We start from the raw sequence: 17,006 nt of genomic DNA on the forward strand, positions 1-17,006 counted from the left end.
CACTCTAGCCGACGATACAATGATGATGGCTTCCAGCATCGAAGACAAGATGGCGGCCATGACGTCATACTAGATGATGATAAAAAGTGGTGGGAGTCAGTATGCCTGCAGCCACCTCGGGGGAAGGATCGGTCGCCATTTTTATTTTTTTTGCACTCGTCGGGTTCGAACCGAGGACTCCGAGCTCCGTGTCGTAAATGTTTGTTTTTTAAATATTTTATTAAAAATTTTATTATTTAATTTGTTTTATGAATTTTAAATTTTTTTTCATTAAAATCGGATAATAAATTTAAAGATGGCGGCCGTAACGGAAATTGCAACGATGACGTCATAATTCAAGATGGCGGCCATGGTATCCTTATTCCTAGAAATGGCTTAACTGAGGCTTGAGTTAAGGATGCTTAAGCCAGTTTTAGGAATTTTCAGCCGCTGGGATTTTTAAGGACTAAAAACGGGAATTTTATTCCCTCGAAACGGGAAATTTTTCCCTCGAAATGAGAAATTTTTAATTTGTGGAATTTTTTGAGATTTTTTGGCGGAACTTTTTTCCACAGAAATGGAAATTTTGGCGATTTTTGAGGAATTTTGGACAAATTTTGCCCAATTTTGGCGGATTTTGGCGATTTTTGAGGATCAAATTCAAGGTCAAGGTCAAAGGTCAAGGTCACAACCATCCAAGATGGCCGCCGTGACGTCAGAATCCAAGATGGCGGACACCGGCACCGGCACCACAGCCTGAAGCCTGATCTCGGACCGTCATTTACATACTACTATCCATCTCGCATGAAGTTTCGCTGCGATGAGTGTCATGAATGGTTTACTCGAATAGATAATTTGCGAGGACATGCGAACAAATGCAACGGTAAAGTCTGTGCGCCTACTGCTGAATACCTGCAGACATTTCGACTCCTCGCTTTAGATTGGTGACTCTTGAGCGTACAAGCAAAAAAATCGATGTGCAGCAACCGATTGCTATGGCATCTGGAAATGGAACTAAACCTAAGACTGTGTTCGGTGCTCTACAGGTGAATGATAATGGCTTCTACTTGGCACAGTCTGCATTTCGTGGAACATTGAATGACTACTATTATGTTAATACGCTTAGTGAGACGAAATACATTTGTAATTTTCTTGACGATATCAGACAGAACATAATCAATCAGCTTACTGATGACGTAGCAACAAACGGACCTTTGAAATATAACTTGTGGTTGGACTGTATATATGGAAAGCCATATCCATTCGATGACAGAGAAGAAATGTGCATTCAAGACATCGGCTGCAGTAATTTACAGTTCTGACGATGTGAAGAAAACTGTTAAACACGGTATCCAGAAACTCTGTCAAGAAGAGGAGGACTATGTCAGTAAAGGTTCTGGTTGGTCTATGTCTAGCATAAGCCAATTGGAGATAAGAATTAGTCATTTCCCACCGATGTGGAACTAAATGATTATAAGATTGCAGGCTTTCACTAGTGATTCAGTAGTAGAATAGAAATTATGTAATAAAAGTTTTTAATAGAACTTGCAGTGTTTTATTTCTCAAACCTGACACTTTTGTGGTAGTTTTTTTAATATAAAGTTGATTGGTACCGGTCACGGATCGAATCAAGGACCTTAGTCGATCTAATCAATCATTATATAGATTACAAATTTATTTAATGAATTTTGGAATTTTTCCCGAATTTCTAGCATTAAAATTTATTGATTTTCAAGATGTCGGGTGTCACAGTAATAAATGATTACTGCACTCTAGCGGGTAAGAATTAAACTAACATGTCATCAGCGCACTCTAGCCAACGATAACGTAATTATGGCTACCAGCAAACAAAGACAAGATGGCGGACATGACATCATACTACCTGATATCTATGAATGGTAAAAAGTGGTGGGGCTCAGTCTGCCTGCAGCCACTGTGAGGAAGGAGCTTGTCGCTGTTTTTAATTTTTTTTGCGCTCGTCGGGTTTTAACCGAGGACTCCGAGCTCCGTGTCGTAAATGCTTGTTTTTTTAATATTTTTTTATTAAAATTTGATTGTTAAATTTTTTTTATAAATTTAAATTTTTTTTCCATTAAAATTGGATAATAAATAAAGATTTTCAAGATGGCGGACGTAACGTAAATTGCAACAGTGACGACATTATCCAAGATGGCGGTCATATTCCTAGATGACGTCAGAGGCTTATCAGAGGCTGTAGACAAAGATGCTTAAGCCTCTTTTAGGAATTTTCGTGGTTTCTAAGGCAAAATGACTTTTGAGAATTTTCTAAATCCTGATTTTTTTAATTGAGGAATTTTTTGAGAATTTTTGGCGGAATTGTTTTTCACAAAAATTTTAAATTTATCGAATTTTGAGGAATTTTGGGCAAATTTTGCCCAATTTTGGGCGAATTTGACACGTTTTGAGGATCAAATTTTAGGTCAAGGTCAATTTTCAAGGTCACATCCATCCAAGATGGCCGCCGTGACGTCAGAATCCAATATGGCTGACCGACAATCTTCAATTCTCAGCCTGAAGCCTGGCGCAGGAGCCCCTTTTATATACTACTTATATGTTTACACATCACTGGTGAGTACTTAAAATTTCGCATACAATTTTTATATAATTTTTCGTTTTATTGTCCACTGAACCCAGAACTAAAATTAAATAAATCATATTTATGCACCGTAATTTCTACAATTGACTTCCAAACTGATTGAAAAAAATCTATTGGAAAAGCTCAGTCGAGTTCGTTAATGGGTAAAGTACGACCAAATGAGCAGAAATATGGTAGCTAAATAACTATACACTGGCAGAACAACATCTGCCGGGATATGCAATGATATAAATTTTTCTGCACACTTGACATTCAAATTAAGAAGGCAATTACTGACTACATCTTATTTCGAAAAAGGTCCCCTTCACCCTGTGTTTAGCCCGGGCAACGTCGGGTACTGCAGCTAATGCACAAATAAACCGTTCAAGAACAGTATAACGAATCTCTTAAATAATAAATAATATTGAGTCCAAATACTATAGACTAGCTGTAGTACCCGGCATTGCCCGGGCTGAACACACGGTGAAGGGGACTTTTTTCAAAATCAGATGTAGACAATAATTGTCTTCTTAATTTGAATGTAAAATGTGCAAAATAATATCTATCGCTAGCATAAACCGGCAGACTTTCTGCCAGTTTATAGTAATTTACCTCTATAAATCATAAAATGGATGGTCTGTATGTACTCTAGACTTTTTAAATAACTATAGGAAAAAGTCATGCTCAGCATGCGTTGCAATGCCTCATTCAATTTTGTTTTGTAATTTGTTTGAAGTAGGTACACATATACAAAGCATCTCTCTATCCATCTAAATATATATATATATATATATATCTTTATCTCTATTAACATCTATATATCTCTATTTATATTCCTCTATATCTACATATATATCTCCCACTATCTCTATCCCTCTTCTCTATATACCAATATATATACCTGTCCATATATGCCTCTATATTGCTCTATACATCTATATATCTTTACATAACTCTATTTCATTCTTTATACCTCGCCTGTCACTCTATATTTCTGTCTCTCTCTATCTCACTATATATTACCCTATATTTCTCTATAAGAACTGTCTTAACTTAGAAACACATAATTTAGAAAAAACGTCGAAGCATATAACTAAGAAATGTACTAACTAATAAAATCATAACTTAGAACTATCATAACTTACAAACACAAAACTTAAAATTGCCGTAACTTAAAAACACATAACTTAGAAATATAAAATCCGAAAAACTCAACCTCGAAACACACAAGTTAGAACCAGTATAACATAGAAAGTTATAACTTAGAACTATTACTACTTAGAAACACACAAACACATAACTTAGAAACGTCATAACTTATAAAATCATAAATTTAAACTATCAGAATTTATAAATACTAATTAGAACTGTCATACTTTAGAAACACATAACTAAGAAACACAAAATACTGAAACACATGAGTTAGAAATATACTTTGAAACTCATAACTTTGAATTGCCACTACTCAGAAACACACAATTTAGAACTGTCATAACTTAGAAAGTGTAACTTAGAAACACAAATCTTAGAAATATCATAACTTAGAAAGACATAATTTATAACTATGTTAACTTATAAAATCCTGTGTTGTATGATTCTAAGTTGTGTGCTAATTTATAACAGCAACCCAGTAGCAGTGACTCACCCGGCTGAGATGACGATGCCCACACACTCATCGTCTAGGCACTTTGATCTTACATGCTGTGGAGCCGACCAAGCAGTAGCAGTGACTCACCCGGCCGAGGTCACGATGCCCACACACTCGTCGTCTAGGCACTTTGATCTTACATGCTGTGGAGCCGACCAAGCAGTAGCAGTGACTCACCCGGCCGAGGTCACGATGCCCACACACTCGTCGTCGCGGTAGATGGGCTCACCACCCCAGGGCCAAAGGTGCTGATCAGGGTCCACGTTCTCCAGCAGGAAGAACACAAGCCTCTTGGCTACGCCGCGCTCCTTTTGCCGCTGCAGTGAGAACTTTCCCACGAAGTACTCTTTGTCCAGTTTGACGCGGTGAGCGTGGCCTGCTTCTTGGGGCGTGGTTAGGCTCGTCAACTCCTCCGCCCAGAAGGGAATGAACCTCTCTATGCGCATGAAGCGTTGCGTGAGGTAGCCTACGTCCCTTGCTCCGTAATCCCGGCCCACCTGCGGACACCACTCCCGTAAGCATTTTGGAACTGTTTCAGCTCTAACTAGCTTCTTGCAGAGTTACTATACATGCATTTATAATTTTTTTTAAGTTCGCTTATTTAAAATAAAGTGATGGTTTTTGTATATCATGATAACATGATTTTTTATTATAATAAGAGTACGATTGTTACTATTTATGATGTGGGTAGAACTGGGTTTGTAAGGAATAACCCAACTGAGTTTTATTGGTTACTAATATTTACACTAATAATAAATGATAATAATAAAATTCGATTACAAATCACTAGAACTTAAAAATGTTTATTCTCAAGTCACTCAATGTCTGTCATGTTCCGCATTTCGCTAGGCTCAACAGTGGTTCACCCCTTACCGCGCACATGTCCCCACACAGTCTCGCGAAACTCAGCCGCACTCTCGCGATCCCGTGGCTCTGCGTTGCGCCGCTTTCGAGGGGGTCTCCTCAACCACTTCACTCGCGGAACCCTCGGAACTCTCTCGGAACTCGCTCGGAACTCGGCACTCACGTAGCACTCGACGCGGGACTCAGTCGTCGAACTCGCGGCACTCACGGCACTTCTAATAACTCCTCGTGGAGGCTGGCGTCGCTGCTTAAGTACTTGGGCACTCTTCTCGAACCGAATAGAGCTGCTGTGACGAATCGCGCCATACCGGGCCGACCCAAAGCCCGAACAGTCCAGATGGGTGGCGTCAATTCACGCTGCTACGCGCGGCAGCCCGCAGAATTCCTAAGGCCGCTCAGCAATAAATAGCGTCGAGGCAGAACGATGCGTGGTGATGTAGGGGGTGGGAGGGGGGTAGCGACGACGCTTGTGATCCGGCCAGGCACGCTTGGCACGCCTCACGTCAGTGGCCGTGCGGGGCCGCCAGCCAGCCCCGAACCTGGCATTACGGTCTGGTCTCTCGCGTTACTAACTATATGTAAGTATTAATTAAGCTTACTGCGTGATATTTGTCCAGCAAGCAGAACAAAAGAAGCAGTTTACAAAATAAAAATTCTAGCGATAGGGAAATGAAGAATATCTTCTTTATACATTTGGTATGATAAGGATTTGGGATAAAATGGTTGATGCATAATCCGCATCTATACAAACCATTATGAAATTCGTTTCAAATTATTTGGTAGTTTTTTTTCTGTTATCTTCTCTTGCCATCTTTTATCATTTATAAATTATGTTAAGCTGTCCACCACGATAAACTTATTCCCATCCATAGTTATTAGCATTCGCAGTGCGTAATGAACTCGTACTTAAGCACAGACCAAAATTTCATGTAAACTTGGTTAATGTTATCTAAGAAAAGTTAAACATTATCATAGCAGTTGTAAACAGAGTTAACTGCCATATTATATTTATTCATATTGTTACGAACGTTAGCAAAGCCGGGACACGTGCAGGTGCAGAGCTAGCTGGCGGCTGCCGCAACATGATATGCGCCGCGCGCGCCTGGAAGATAACAAGGATTGTCGCTTTCCCCCCTCCTTCCCAACCCTCCCCGCGCGGCTCCATGCCTTTGACGAGTAACTGAAACCTGAAATCTGCGGAGTTACGCGAGCCGCCGACATGTGTTTCGAGAGATTTCTGCCGTCGGGTCGGCGCGGAATGATGCGAATGATGCGGCCGCACTAGGAGTTCTGGAAATTGCGGCTGATAGATAAAACGAGGACGGTGGCCTCGAGAGGTGAGTCGGAGTGCAGAGAGAGAGAGAGAGCGAGAGAGAGAGAGAGTTCAGGCGGGAGCCTTCCCGCAGCGGAGCTTCCGGGGCGATAGTGCCGCGGGTGCGGCGGAGTGGCGAAGTCTTTGGACGAAGTTTCCAGGGCGAAGAGTTTAGTTCCGGGCGATAGTTTCGCGGGCGCGGCGGAGTGGCGAAGGCTTTGGACGAAGTTTCCAGGGCGAAGAGTTTAGTTCCGGGCGATAGTTTCGTGGGCGCGGCGGAGACTCGAGCGAAGTTGCGAGAGAGGCGTCGAGCGGATCCTCGGCGAAGGCAAGTGCGTCGGCGGCGGCGGCGGAGAGCGGCGACCCACGAGGGGTGCTGCGGCGAGAGTTGAGTCAGAGGTGCGGCCCAGCGAGGTGTGTGGAACGAGTGACTGGGGAATAGATATTTCTATAAGTGTAATTAATTATTTGCCATTTTAGAAGATTATTTGTAAGTGACATAAGTAGTGGCAATAAATAAAGCTGTGTAGTGTAGTAAAATCTTTAACTGGGCTATCCTTTACGAACCCGCGGTAAATCGTAACAATATATAGACATATTTATCACACAAATAAATATATATTCTACATATATAGCCCTATATACATATAAATTCATAATCAATCTGCGGTCATTTCTGCCGCCTGAGATAATTCCCTAGCTGTATTTTGGACTTGTAGGATGCCTCCCTGATCCGCTGGTACCATGCATAGCTGCTGCCATGCTCTAATCCTTCGTGCTTGTGTAGCAAATGCTGCACTGAGCTGCACTTTCCAGGTAGGATAAAGATGGCTCTCCCAACGGCTCTGAGCACGACCTCTCCTATCAAATAAATTTCCAGTACAACTCGTCAACGGACTATTTTTGTAAGCGGTGGTCGCATCGCCGCTCGCCGCATTGGACTCCACCTGGACGACTGCGGGCCTGCTGAGGCATGCCAGTACTGTAACTTTAACTACGTTTATGAATGTAATAAGTCCTCTCAGGACTGACGCCAGAATTCACGGTGGTTTATAGTTCTGTGTGAATAACGATAGGGACATAAGTAGTATAGAAAAGGGTCTCTTGCATTATACTTCAGGCTGTAGAGAGTGTAGCCTGTAAATGACCGACCACCCTGACATCATCTTGGATTACTTTGACCTTGACCCGAGGGCCATTTTGGATACATCATTTGGCTTTATGAAATTTCCGCCATTTTTAATTCCGTCATTTGGTTTTCTAGAACTTTCTACCATCTAGGAATCGAATGACCCACTCCCTAATGTTTTAATTTTCGCTGTCGCTGCCATCTTCATTATCCGTAATTTTTATGCTAGGAAAAAAATGAAATATTTTAAAATTTATAAAAAAAAATTAATCAAGCAAATTTCATAAAATATAATTTTTAAACACCGTTGTCATTTTTGTTATGGCTGCAATCTTGAAAATCCGTAAAATTTATGCTAAAAATTCGGAAAACAATTTAAAATAGATAAAAAATTTAATTTACCAAATTTTAATAAAATATTATTTTAAAAAACGCAGATATGTCATGGTTTACTTGGTTTGAACTCGGTAAGGGCAAAAACAAACAAAAAAATGCAACCGATTCTACCTATATGGAAGTCGCCGGGAGACTAACATGCCACCACTAAAGCCAAGGCCTATATGTAATGGAATATTTTCAATATCAGTAATCTCTTTTTTTTTTTTCAGCTTTTTTCTATATTGCTTTATAAAGTCTCAATTACATACAGACCAGGTAAATAACTATAAACTGGCAGAACAACGTCTGTCGGGATCTGAAAGTGATATAAATTAATTTTCACTTGACATTCAAATTAAGAATACAATTACTAACTACACCCTGTGTCCAGCCCAGGCAACGCCGGGTATTGTAGCTAGTAACCACATATAGCTATAGTGGCACGAGTAAACATTCATCCTTACAACCACGTTGTAACAACACCAGCTTTTGTAGGAAGAGTACAACTTCCACTTTGCAACTGCAACATAACCACTAACAAAAAAAATTCACCGCTACACCTTACACTTTGAAATCGCTCTATAACCACAAGCAGCGGTAGTGGCATGAGTACTTATTCCTCTTTGCAACCACTCTATAACCACTACCAGCTATAGTTGCATGATTACACAATCCTCTGTGAAACTGCTCCACAACAACCACCATCTAAAGTGGTAGGAGTACAATATCCTTTTTCCAACTGCTATATAACACAGCAAAATTAAGTGTCATGAGTACACCTTACTCCTTAAAACTGGTCTATAACAACAAATCTAGAGTTCACAAATACACCTTCTTCTTTGGAAACCTCTCTAAGGCCACAACTACTTATAGTTACAGAGAACACCTTTCCATTTGCCACAACTCTATAAAACACCAGCAGATTTAGTGGCATGCATACATGTTCCTCTTTTCAACAGCTTTATAACCACCACCACTAGAATTGCACAGGTACACATTCAACTTTGCAATTGCTGTACAACCCATACCAGCTAGGTTAACAGAGGTAAATATTCATCTAGGCAAACACTCTATATGTACCACCATCTATAGTGGCTTCAGTACACCATTCTTTTTGAAACAGCTCTATAACCACCACCGGATTAAGTGGCACGAGAATATCTTTCTCTTTACAACCACTCTATAACCCCAACCAGCACAAGTAAACCTTACTATTTCCAATGTTTCTATAACCACTGCCTGCTAAAGTTAGACAAGTACACCGTCATATTTGCAACTGCTAAAAAACCACCACCAGCTATAGTAGCATAAACACTTCATCAATTTTTAAGCCACTCTATAAACACCACCACCTAGAGTAATAATAAGGTACCTTCATATATGCTACCTCTCTTTAACCACCACCAGCTATAGAGGCTCGAGTACACATTATTCTTTACAATCGCTCTAAAACAACCACCAGATTTAGTGGCAAGAGTACATCTTTCTTTTTGTAACAGCTCCATAACCACAACCAGCTAGAGGTGCACGAGAACACCTTCCACTTTGTAACCACTCTATGAACACCACCAGCTATAGTGACACAAGAACACCTTCCCTTTTGCAACCACTCTATAACTTCCACCAGCTAGATTTGTACATTTACACAATCCTATTTGCAAACCTCTCTATAACAACCACCAGCTAAGGTGGCCGGAGTACACCTTCCTCTTTGCATCTGCTCTATAACCACCACTATATATAGTGGCAAGAGTACACATTACTCCTGGAAAACGCTCTATAAACACAAACAGCTTTAATGGCAAGAGTACATCTTTCTCTTATCAACTACTATTTAACCAAAAACATGAAATGCACAGGTAAACCTTACTTTTTGAAACCGTTCAATAGCCGGATTGCAGTGATAGTGGCACAAATATATATTTAATTTTATAACCACTCTATAACCACCACATATAGTTGAACGAGTACATCTTTATCTTAGCATTTGCTCTATAACGAACTCAAGCTATAGTGCCATGAGTCCACCTTCCCCTATACAACCGCTTTATAACTACAACTGCCAGATTTCACAAGTTAGTACACCTTCCTCTTTGAAAATTATGTATAACCACCACTTACTAGTTTTGACAGGTATACCTTACTTTTTGGAACCATTCTATAACCACCACCAGTTAGAGTAACATGAAGACACCTTCATCTTGTAACCTCTCTTTAACAACCACTTGATATAAAGGCTCGAGTACTCCTCCCACTTTGCAACCGCTTTAAACTGACCACAGCTTTATTGGCGAAAGTACATTTTCCTCAATGGAACTGCTCCATAACTACCAACCAGCTCAAGTTGTATAAGAACACCTTTCTTTTCGTAAACCCCTATATGACCACCAACAGCTGTATTGGCATAAATTTACTTTCCTTTTGCAACCTCTATATAACCTCCATAAGCTAGATTTTCAAATGTACGCCTTCCTTTTTGTAAACGCTCTATAACAAAACCTTAACTTTAGTGACACAAGAACAGCTTCCTGTTTGCAACCAATCTATAAAAGCAATAGTGGCACCAGAACAAATTTTTGTTGCACGACTACACCTTCCTATTCGCAATCGCTCTATAACCAGATCCAACTATAGTGACACGAGTACACTTTCCTCTTTCCAAACGCTCTATAAACACCACCAGCTATTGTGGCAAAAGCAAATCTTTTTCTTTCTAAGCTGCTCTATAACTACCACCAACTAGATTTGCACAAGTACACCTTCCTCTTTGCAATCACTATATAACTACCACCAGTTAGAGTTGTATGAGTACGTTTTCTTCATTGCTTTCGCAATTTTTAAAGCGGTCGTTCATAAAGCAGGTAGTGGTGCACTATGGACGTGCCTTAAGTATGATGTCACATTATGCATTTTTGGTACTGCGCCGAAAACTTCCTTAACTGATTTTATCTGAAAATTCTTTCAAACTTTTTCCTTAGATTGCACAATGCAGGTCTTCCAAGAATTCCCTAAGTGAATTTATCGAAATCGAACATTTTGTAATTGATCTATAATAATGTTACGAATGTAAGCAGGGCCGCGGCGCACGCAGGTTCGGAGCTGGCTGGCAGCCCAGCACAGCCACTGACGTCACGTGGCCGCTGCAATGTGAGACGTGCCGCACGCACCTGGTGGATTACAAGGGTCTTCGCTTCGCCTCCCTCCTGCCCTACGCTCCCCGCGCGACCGTTGGTCTCGGCGGTGTTAACCTGACACCTGGCAGCTGGGGAGTTCCGCGCGCCGCCTTGCGAGCTGCCGTCGGGTTGGCGTGGTATGACGCGACAGGCCCCAGCCACACTCGTCACTTCTAGAAGTGGCGCCTGGGCCTATATAAGCCCGGGACGCCGGCCTTCCAGTCCAGTTCTGTTGGGAGTTAATCCGGGGGCGATAGTGCCGCGGGTGCGGCGGAGTTCCTCGGCGAGCGAGTTTTTCGGCGATATTTGGGTGGCGAGAGGCCGCGGGTGCGGCGAGAGTCCCGAGCGAAGTTCCGAGCGAATCCTCGGCGAAGGGAAGTGCGAAGGCGGCGGTGGAGTGCGGCAACGGATTCCCGCGATGGAGGTCCACGAGGGATGCTGCGGCGAGAGTTGCGCCAGAGGTGCGGCCCAGCGAGGTATGCGGTGTGTAAAAACCGAGTGACTGGGGAGTTAACATTTTTAAGTGTAATTGATTATGAGGCATTTTTAGAAGATCATTTGTTAGGGATGTAAATATTGGCAATCAATAAAACTGTATAGTAAAATCTTTAATTGGGCTATCCATTTACGAACCCAGTACTTTTCCCACGACGGTTATTGTTTTAATAATCGTAACAATATTATGACACTCAAACATTTCATCTATTACCAGTTGTCTTAAATGTTTTAATATCTTATTTTCTTGTTTTATTTAATGTCCCAAATTTTAACCACATTCAAATACAATCATGTAAAATTCTATACTTTTTACGGAATGAATATTCTCTGTACACATTAGGTTTTACCATTTTTCCTGGTCACAAGACACAGTGTCCAAACAGCTCCTGTAAACAAAACTCTGTACCCTGGGTGCTACCCATTTTATTGCAAACATTTATACATATTTAATGCAGTCACCACAATTAAAATTAATGTATGATTTGTATAAATCAGCTGTGTAAGTTGAAATTCTTATATTTTTTTATTTTTTTACTGAATAATTGCAAAAAAAACTTTTTAAGTAGGTCATAACTACGTTTGTGTGAATTTCGCATTAGTGGATTGTAACAAACATCACTGTGCATTAAAATAATTTTGATCTCTAAATTTAACATTATAAAAAGAAACTAACATTAAGTAGTATGTCTTACATTAGATAACTTTCCTAAAACTAATGCTCAGTATCTGATAAATTCTTGGCTGTATTGTTGTTGGGAACGAATAAATATATACATATATCAATTTAAAAAGTCTTGCTTGTTATGACGATGATAATTTTATTACATTTAGACTATTCGCGTTGTTTTAATGCTTCATTATAGACTACAAAAGACATTTGAAATCATTAATTGTTTAAATATCACTTATATTAACTTATGTGCCGTTTCATGTGTCGGCACTCGTAAAATAGTAAAATTATTTTTGTTTTCTGTACCTAATAATTATTTTATATTGAGTCTTATAATATTTACTTGTGTTTAATTACATTTTAAACCTAATTTAGTTTTTTTAAATTTAATTTTATTAATGATATTTACTTTAAATTTTTGTATTATATTCCATTAAGCACACAATTCTATTTTTTGTTTGGCTTCAGTCAAAACCTTCCATTTGTTCGCCGGATGTTCTGTGCTAGCCTAAGAGTTTTTAGTAACGCCAGCCTGTCCGCCGTGTCGCGGCATGCTGCCCACGTGATTGTCAGCAGTTGCTTGCAGTTTCTCCTCGCTTCTTCACGTGATTTCATATAAAAAATCTGTACTCTAGACCATTTTTTTCCCTAGAGCATTTTTGTAGTACCGTCCACGCAACCTGGTGGCAGTTCGGTAAGCTTCCGATGCTCCATTGTTTTAGAATTACTTACCCGCTTCGTCCGTTGTTCTCGGCATTCGCCAAGATGGCTCCAGTCAGTGATGGTGGTTGATTAATGTACTTTTCGCACCATAGTTTATTTTTGGTAGACATCTCACGTAGAAGTGGTGTTTTTATTTGGTTCTACAAGATGACGTGAAGTTCAGTGTAAATTTCTTCAGCCTCCGATTTCGGTAAGTCACGAGAAAGCATGAGAGAGAGTGAGAGTATTTTTTTGTTGTTGCCTTTTTTAATTTAATTTTTGTTTTTCTGCAACCTTATGTTGCAGGAGGTTAACATTTTGGATCCTCTTCAAGTTCTTTACGTTTTGGGTTATTCTTTAACCTACCTTCAAACATTATGTATTGAATCTACGTCCTGTCGGCCCGGGAAGCATGGTTCTGCGCCGGCTGCTGTACAAGTTTTCGTCTTGAACATGTCACGGATATTTCTCATCTTCAGCTAAGTCCGTTCCTTTTTTTTATAAAGAATTTTTATTATTGCTTGTCGTCCAAACGTTTCGTCACCTAACGCTTACAAAAGAAAAAGACTTTCGTCACCTAATGTTGAGCAAAAGATTTTAATTACCTAATGTTTCCAAAAAAGGACTTTAATTACTTAAATGAAGTATTTTTGTAATATGTTTTGTTTTGTTCCTGAAGAAGTTTTTAATCTACATGTAAAGTTATAGACTCAATTAGTAAAATCCTAATTATGGATATAACATGATATTTAAATTTATTATAAAAACTAAATAACTAATATAAAGTAATATTTAACATTATTAGCCTGTAATTTGGGTGCACCCTAGGTTTACTATTGATAACAAACATTCCATTTTAATGATAATTTTATGACTTTTGTTTACCTCTTCAGATGAGTCATTGTTTTTTTTGTTTAGTTTAAATGTATTTTCTAACTAAATATATCACCACTAATAGATGAAGATACGTATGTTGTTGTCATTTACTAAACTAAGTTCCTCTGGACTTACGTAATTATAATTGATGAGGTGTATTCTGTTGTGAGGCTGGTTTACCCTGACACGTTTCCAGTCAAGTATTTTACTTGCATAAACCAATAATTGTATAATATCAATATTTATTTCATTATAATTTGGTAGCAGTAATAAGTCAAATCAAAATCAAATAAAATAATAATAAATAAACAACCAGTTGTCACACTTATACTAGCAAAACGAGATAATGGCCTTAAATTCCTGTGAAAGATAATTATTCGGTCTAGGGTGCCACAATTCAATTAAATATATATCTGGTCACAGATGGGAGATATGACTAGGTTATCCTTAAAAATATTGTATGTTTTTCATAAAATTTATTTGAATAAGAATTAATTAAAATAAGTTCTTACCAACAAAAATATAAGGGAATATTTGAGGAAAGCAGGTTGTAAGATAGGAAAAAATTCTACAATATACAAATGTATATGTACATAAAAGCATATTTGGTTTCTTAAATTAAAGCCTGAATATTGCACCAACATCACTGAGCTGAAGAGCGGGAAGAAAGGGCACGTACACCGCATCCCACGGATGCATTGAACACTTCAGTTTGTGATGTGCGAGGTGAAATGGTGCTGTCTGACCAGATGGTTAACTAATGACCATCAGGCTGTCATAGTCATGAAAGACATACTTATCACGTACAGTGCTAAGAATGGTGCTGCATCACAACAGCCAACGAGGGGCAAGTACTCACGGAAATGAGGCGGTCGTAGGCGTGCAGGGCGTACTCGGACGGGACGTACAGACAGTAGCCCGGCTCGCCAGTGTGGGTGAAGGACATGACCATGACGTCGGAGGCATAGCCCACGTTGATCTTGCGGTACGTGAAAGGCAGCAGGCGGACGTCCGAGTTGGAGAGCTCCGCCATGAGGCTGTGCGACTTGGGGCCCACCACGTTCACCAGCGTGTACATGGAGGTGACGTCGGTGATATCCACCTCCCGGCCGCGCAGGTGCTGCCGCAGCCACTGCCAGATGCGAGTCTGCTGGCTCGTGGGCGACACCATGAAGAAGCTGTATCACAACATCACAACTCCAACTCGCTGCGCCTCTCTTCCAGCATTCTCACGCTTTCATTGAAGCAGTGCTCAGTGAAATGTGCGTTTCACATAATATTAAGTTAACAGACTGTATATTTTACAAAACAACCTTCTGCAACAAGTAATTTGTTTGAGTATGAGCATACATGTCCACACATGTTGTAAGTAACATCAGGAAAGTAATTTTCCATTATGTATGGAGATGAATAACACATTTTATCATTCAACTTAGCGGTAGGATAAAAATCTTTTCAAGAGTAACATAGAGATACAAAAAAAAATTCATACTTAAATATGCATGTACAAAAACTTACCACTCACAAAATAAACTAAGTATAAAGAATAATCAACGAGTAATATGTTGAGGAGTATTCGTGTGCAGGGGCGGATCTAGAAGCTAGGATTGGGGGGAGGTTGATCAGAATTTTGCTTCTCACCCATTCCGAAAATTAAGGGGGGGAGGGGGGGTCCGGGGGTCCTCCCCAGGGAAAATTAGGATTTCAAAGTGCAAAATGGTGCTATTTGGGCATTTTTCATGCTCCAATGTAGAATATATCACTGGCAGAAAAAGTAATAATTTTTCTGGGAAAACGGGTATCAAATAATTATGATTAAAATTGTTTTAAAAATTTTTAATTATGCTACCATTATTCTGCTTGTTTCATAAAGATTTTTCACATCATGACACGGAAAATCAGCGTAACTAAAGATATACTTGATATGCATATATGTCAGTGGCATATACAAACAGGTAAATAATAATAATAAAACATTTTTTAAAAACATTGTTAGACAGAATTTAGAAAAGTTCACTTGTGTACAATTCTTCACATAAAAAAATTATTCATCACAGTACAAAAATTGCTGCCTCCTTGGTTGCAATCGGGCAAACATATCGATTACAGCATAAACTTCGAGCTTAATGTTATGTTTATGAATGTTCATAAGAGCGAGGCCATTCAGTCGGTCTTCGCGCATTGTCGTTCTAAGGTATGACTTAGTAAGTTTCATAGTAGAGAAACTCCTTTCTCCACTGCAAGATGTCACTGGCAAAACACAAAGCAGGTGAAGAAGTTGTTTTATGCTTGGGTAAGATCTTGTAGATGGATCGCAATATGCATCAATAGCACTGAAAGCTTGTCCCTTTTTTGCTTTCCAATGCTCACGCCACATAGCCACCTCATTCTTGAAGTTGATTTCACTTGGGTCTTCACAGTATTTTAGAGCAATGCTGATCAATTCGTCTTCCTCAGTTTGTGCTGAAAATTTTGGAACAAAGCTAAACAACTTAAGCAAGTCTGCATGTGTTGGGGAAAATCTTGTTGATAATTCACTAATCAGGTTGTCAAGAAATGGAATGAAGACATTTTTCCTGTAGTATTCTTCTGGGTTAGATTACTGTATATTGGATCTGTGAACTTGCCTCTTCACAATACGGGGTAATCTCGCTTGAACTTCGTGTTGCGTTGCTACATTTACTGCCTTTTTGTAAATGCAACTGTAGAATGAACTCTCTGTACGATATCGCTGTAGTATTTTAATTGTTGTGTTTGCCATGGCATAGCACAACTGAAGATCAACCTCTGGGCTCTGAAGTTCACGAGACAAAGTTGCTGTTATATCAAGAACTGTTCCAAGGATGTGTAATGTTAAAATAAAGTCAAATCGGAGAATAGCAATTAAGAGTCCTGCTGATTTGGTTGAAGGTTTTTCTTCTTCTGTCAAAGTCAAAAAGGCTACAATTGAATCAAACATCTCAAGAAAGCGTGTCACTGCATCATGTCGCTCGATAAATCGTGTTTCACACAAAGATAGTAATTTGTGCTTTTTCTCGTTTGGATGTTTATCAAAGTAGATTTTCCCAAGCTTTTGCACTCTTTGGGGCGAATCCTTAACAAAATTAATTACATCTGCTATTATACCAGTAGCATTTCTTATACTTGGTTCGGAACAAGAATGTGACAATGCCAAATTTAA

At 39.5% G+C, this 17,006-nt stretch overlaps 1 protein-coding gene across 2 annotated transcripts in view; it reads right to left on the bottom strand.

The window, feature by feature from the left end:
• LOC134531578 (pyruvate dehydrogenase phosphatase regulatory subunit, mitochondrial-like) overlaps positions 1-17,006 on the bottom strand; it is a 520,406-nt gene that overhangs the window by 40,792 nt on the left and 462,608 nt on the right. For both annotated transcript variants that reach the window (XM_063367291.1, XM_063367292.1), the window contains 2 exons: positions 14,685-15,003; positions 4,401-4,720 (listed from right to left, as the gene is read on the bottom strand). In XM_063367291.1, the coding sequence (XP_063223361.1) occupies positions 4,401-4,720; positions 14,685-15,003 (639 nt within the window). The remainder of the gene's footprint in view (positions 1-4,400; positions 4,721-14,684; positions 15,004-17,006) is intronic.

The sequence above is a fragment of the Bacillus rossius genome, chromosome 5 (assembly GCF_032445375.1).
Source record: "Bacillus rossius redtenbacheri isolate Brsri chromosome 5, Brsri_v3, whole genome shotgun sequence".
Lineage (NCBI taxonomy): Eukaryota > Metazoa > Arthropoda > Insecta > Phasmatodea > Bacillidae > Bacillus > Bacillus rossius.